At 39.3% G+C, this 5,083-nt stretch overlaps 1 protein-coding gene across 1 annotated transcript; it reads left to right on the forward strand.

Moving 5' to 3' along the window:
- Window positions 1-2,036: 2,036 nt before the first annotated feature.
- TCIM (transcriptional and immune response regulator) lies at window positions 2,037-2,965 on the forward strand. The gene has a single exon (XM_073622206.1). It carries the CDS (start codon window positions 2,139-2,141, stop codon window positions 2,424-2,426), a length of 288 nt encoding a protein of 95 aa, XP_073478307.1. The 5' UTR covers window positions 2,037-2,138; the 3' UTR covers window positions 2,427-2,965.
- The last annotated feature ends 2,118 nt before the right edge of the window (window positions 2,966-5,083 follow it).

Genomic DNA, 5,083 nt, shown 5'->3' on the forward strand with positions numbered 1-5,083 from the left:
CCAGGGGGGTCGGGTGGGCACACACCAGTGGGGGTCTGGAGGGCACACACCAGTGGGGGTCTGGAGGGCACACACCATTGGGGGTCTGGAGGGCACACACCAGTGGGGGTCTGGAGGGCACACACCAGTGGGGGTCTGGAGGGCACACACCAGTGGGGGTCTGGAGGGCACACACCAGTGGGGGTCTGGAGGGCACACACCAGTGGGGGTCTGGAGGGCACACATCAGTGGGGGTCTGGAGGGCACACACCAGTGGGGGTCTGCAGGGCACACATCAGTGGGGGTCTGCAGGGCACACATCAGTGGGGGTCTGCAGGGCACACATCAGTGGGGGTCTGGAAGGCACACACCAGTGGGGGTCTGGAAGGCACACATCAGTGGGGGTCTGGAGGGCACACACCAGTGGGGGTCTGGAGGGCACACACCAGTGGGGGTCTGGAGGGCACACATCAGTGGGGGTGTGGTGGGCACACACCAGGGGGGGTCTGGAGGACACATACACCAGGGGGGTCTGGAAGGCACACACCAGGGAGTGTTGGAAGGGCACACACCAGGGGGGTCGGGACAATGCTCTGTTCACAGCTACTGTCACACCACCCTTCTCTAGGTGGGCACGATCTCGGAGCTCAGCTCATCCCGCCCACTCAACAGCAGAAGCCTAGAGGCTCCACCTCGGGGATGGTCCTTAGTCTTGCAGGAGAGCAGCAGGGAAACTGCTGATGAGCGAGGTAGGGGGAGATGCAGGGGGCAGAGATGTGCGGACAGTGGAAGCAACAAGTGAAATGGGTGTAAGCTGTCCAGACCGCGGCTCTGCTTTTCGTAATGCAGCCGGGGACAAGAGCACGGCGGGACAGGCGGCAAGTATGCCGAGTGCGGGCTAAGGGGGCAGCAGCTGCTTTGGGCCCCCAACAGTGACAGGGCCCAGGACACTTGCCCCATTTGCCCTGCATTAGAGACGGCCCTGTGTATGAATATGAGTAAGATTGTAGGGCAGGGACTGATGTGAATGTATAATGTATATGTAAAGCGCTGCGTAAATTGACGGCGCTATATAAGTACCTGAAATAAATAAATAATAAATAAATAATAAGTAGTGGGGTTAATTTACTAAAGGCAAAGAGACTGTGCACTTTGCAAGTGCAGTTGCACTCTGCAAGGGCATTTGCTCCAGAATTTAGAAAATGAGGGGAAGCTTCACTTAGCAAAGAATACTCAAAAATAATAATAAAAATAATAATAATAAAAAAAAAACAGCATTTTGCTTGCGCATGATTGAAGCCAGCAGAGCTTCCCTTCATTTACTAAGCTCTGGGGCAAATACCCTTGCTGAATGCAACTGTACTTGCAAAGTGCACAGTCTATTTGCCTTTAGTAAATCAACCTCAGTGACTGAATTAAGCTTGTGAAAATATAATTCTAAAGCTTTTTTTTTTATAAGATACTAAGTGGATCGGTTCACCTGCTGATGAAATTCCCAGTGAACCAGAACAATTTCTTTTACACATGCTTGTTTTAATCCCATGTAATATAAAGACGTTATTTGCAATGATAAGACTTTTAGCTTCTCAGATTCCATGGCAAGGGTTTCTTTACCAGGATTAACTGTGTTCTCTACTGCTTTATTAAATCAATCCCATTGTGATTAAACGCTTTCATATTCACAGTCCCACGCTTCCTATCTGCTATAATATCCTAATATAAGACCTAATGCACAATATTAACACAGAAGTTGCAGGACAAAAGCTGTAATTACTGATGGATGCAAGCCTCCAAAGCTTTTTACAGCATAATTGCATGTTCTGGCATGCTGGAACTAAAGTAACATAAGCAAAGAAAGGAAGCCAGTACAGTTATCATAAAAGAGCAGGCTTTGTCTTCTACTTTTGGAGGGGGGGGGGGTTGTTAAAATAAGAATTAGGGGTAGATTTTCTGTAGAATTCAGTTTCTTCAGAGGGAGGCGGTGGAAAGGGTTAAGCTCCCAGTTCCGGTCCCTCCCCATGGGTGGGGGTGTCAGCAGACAGCTCAGGATATAAAAGGCAGCTCCCTAGCTGGTTTCTACACCAGTTGTGACTGTCACAGCACTAAGCTGCAGCTTCTAGCTCAGTACTTGCTGATCACACTGCCCAGAAACCGGCATCATGTCCACCTCCCTGAGAGTCAGCCCCTCTGTGCATGGCTACCGCTTCGACACTGCCAACCGCAAAAGAGCCACTGGCAACATCTTCGAAGGAGTGGACCAGGACTCCCTACAGAGGCTCTTTAAAAAGACCGGTGACAAGAAGGCTGAGGACAGGGCAAGGATCATCTTCTGCATTGACCAGGACAATGAGGAGAAAGCCAGGGCACTGCTGGCCCTCAAGCAGAGGACCAGGGACAAGATCCTGCAGTTCCTGAAGCTCAGGAAGCTCCCTATCAAAGTCATCTGAGGCCGTTGACCGCAGAGCTTGCAATCTAAGCACAGAAGTGACTACTTGACCGCAGAGCTTGCAATCTAAGCACAGAAGTGACTACTCCTAAGACTGGAGAAAACCGGCTGACCAAGCTTGTCACTGAGATCTAAGCCTGATCCCTTGAAGTATTGATGGGACCGGTCCGCAGAGCTTGCGATCCAACCTCAAGAGACTGTCCTGATGAGTCTGAGCTCTTAAAGAGACTGTTTCAAAGGACTGACAGTTCCCTCCAGAAGAGGTGTCCCCACCACGTGGGTGAATGAAGGAGAACAGGTTCCTTGGCTGAGACCTATGAGATGGCTGGTGGCACATGCCTGTGCCCTGTGAATGCTCTTGTCCTGGACAGTATGCAGTATTGGGGTCACCAGCCCCCCCCCCATGTGAGCAGAGAGAGCAGATAGAGGACTGAGTTGATGCTAACATGACTTTTCTTGGTGCTGTAAATCCTAATACAAGCTATTTAATTTTTGTGTGCTAGATTTTATTTTAATAAATTATTTTTTTAATTATTCAAATTTCACTTGTATTTCTATTATTTGTGCAGAAGTATCAGTCAATGCTTTTAGATATATGGTTGATAAGATGAAAATGGCATGTGATGCATTTGGTGCACTACACATGGTATTTAATCACTGATTCTGTAAGAGATAAGCAATTTGTGTATTTGCAGCTGTTGTGGAACTACAAGTATCAGCAAGCTGGCAGGACAGCAGCTGAAAATACACAGGATGTCACAGTCTTTAATGTAACTCTTTAAGTATTGCAACTGGTGGTCCATACAGGAAGGTGTGCTTTCAAAGGTGTAAAACTGGCAGCAAAGTGTCAGTAAATATGTGGTATATGGGCAGATTTCTGCCAATAAAGTGTACACTTTGGTTTTCATGAACACCAGGTTTGTCATGGGTGCCTCAGATTCAGAAAATCATGTTGCAGATCTCAACTAGTATTAGATCAATAAAAATCCTGTGAATTTAAAAAAAACTTCATGATAATGGTACCTATACTTAAAAAAAAACCATTATGATAATAAAAAAATACAAAAAAAAAAATAAAAATACTACACTATACTAAAAAAGGTGCTATTATTAAAAAAAAAAAAAAATCCATCAAACAGTGCTCATCAAAAAAAGAAAAAAAAAACTAAAATATTATACTATATATACTATATTATACTATAATAAAAATGTGCTATTATATCAATAAAACATCCATCAAACAGTATTCATAATAATAAAAAAAATACTGAAAAAATTAAATACTATATTAAAAATGGTGCTATTATTTCAATAAATACATCTGTTGAACAGTGTTCATGCTGATAATAATAATAGTAATTTAAAAAAATACTAAAACACTATACTATGCTAAAAAAAAGGTGCTATTATTTAAATAAAACATTGTCAAACAGTGCTCGTACTGTTAAAAAAAATACTGAAAATTAAAACACTTTACTACACTAAACATGGTGCTATTATTTGGGAAAAAAACATGTGTTAAACAGTGTTCATAATAATAAAAAAAAAAAAAAAAAAACATTATACTAAAAAGATTAATTATTTCAATAAAAAATCTGTCCAAAAGTTATTATTTTATTAAAACACCCGTCAAACAGTGTTCATGATCATAAAAAAATACAAAAAACCTAAAATACTATACTAAAAAAATGGTGCTATTATTTCAATAAAACATCTGTTAAACAGTGTTCATAATATTAAAAAACAAAATACTGAAAAAGTGAAACACTATACTACACTAAAAATTGTGTTATTATTCTGGAAAAGCATGTGTTAAGCAGTGTTCATAATATAAAAAAAAAAATAAAAAAAAAAAAACTAAAATACTATACTAAAAAAATGGAGCTATTATTTCAATAAAACATCTGTCAAACAGTGTTCATAATATAAAAAAAAAAACAAAAAAAAAACACTATACTAAAAAAAAATGATGCTATTATTTCAATATTACATCTGTCAAAGAGTGTTCATGATAATGGTCCCTCTATATAAAAAAATGGTGTTATTATTTTAATAAAATATCTGTCAAAGAATGTTCATAATAATGGTACCTCTATATACAAAATTGTGTTATTATTTTATTAAAACATCTGTCAAACAGTGTTCATGATCATAAAAAAAAATACAAAAAAACCCCAAAAATACTATACTAAAAATGGAGCTATTATTTCAATAAAACGTCTGTCAAACAGTGTTCATAATATAAAAAAAAAATTTAAACACTATACTAAAAAAAATTATGCTATTATTTCAATAATACATCTGTCAAAGAGTGTTCATGATAATGGTCCCTCTATATAAAAAAAATTGTGTTATTATTTTAATAAAATATCTGTCAAAGAATGTTCATAATAATGGTACCTCTATATAAAAAATTGTGTTATTATTTCAATAAAACATTTGTCAAACAGTGTAAAACTAAAATATTACACAAAAAAAGGTGATATTATTTTAGTAAAACATTTGTCAAACAATGTTCATGATAATAGTACTAAAAAAAAAGTGCTATTATTGAAATAAAACATCTATTGTTTAAAACAGCATCCATGATAATGGTACCTCTAAACAAACAAACAAAAAAAATGGTGCTTTTATTTCAGTAAAACATTTGTCATTTCA

Source organism: Aquarana catesbeiana, linkage group LG03 (assembly GCF_042186555.1).
Source record: "Aquarana catesbeiana isolate 2022-GZ linkage group LG03, ASM4218655v1, whole genome shotgun sequence".
Taxonomy (NCBI): Eukaryota; Metazoa; Chordata; class Amphibia; order Anura; family Ranidae; genus Aquarana; species Aquarana catesbeiana.

Coding starts and splice junctions, on each gene's coding strand:
- TCIM (XM_073622206.1), top strand. CDS start 2,139: ATGTCCACCTCCCTGAGAGTCAGCCCCTCTGTGCATGGCTACCGCTTC.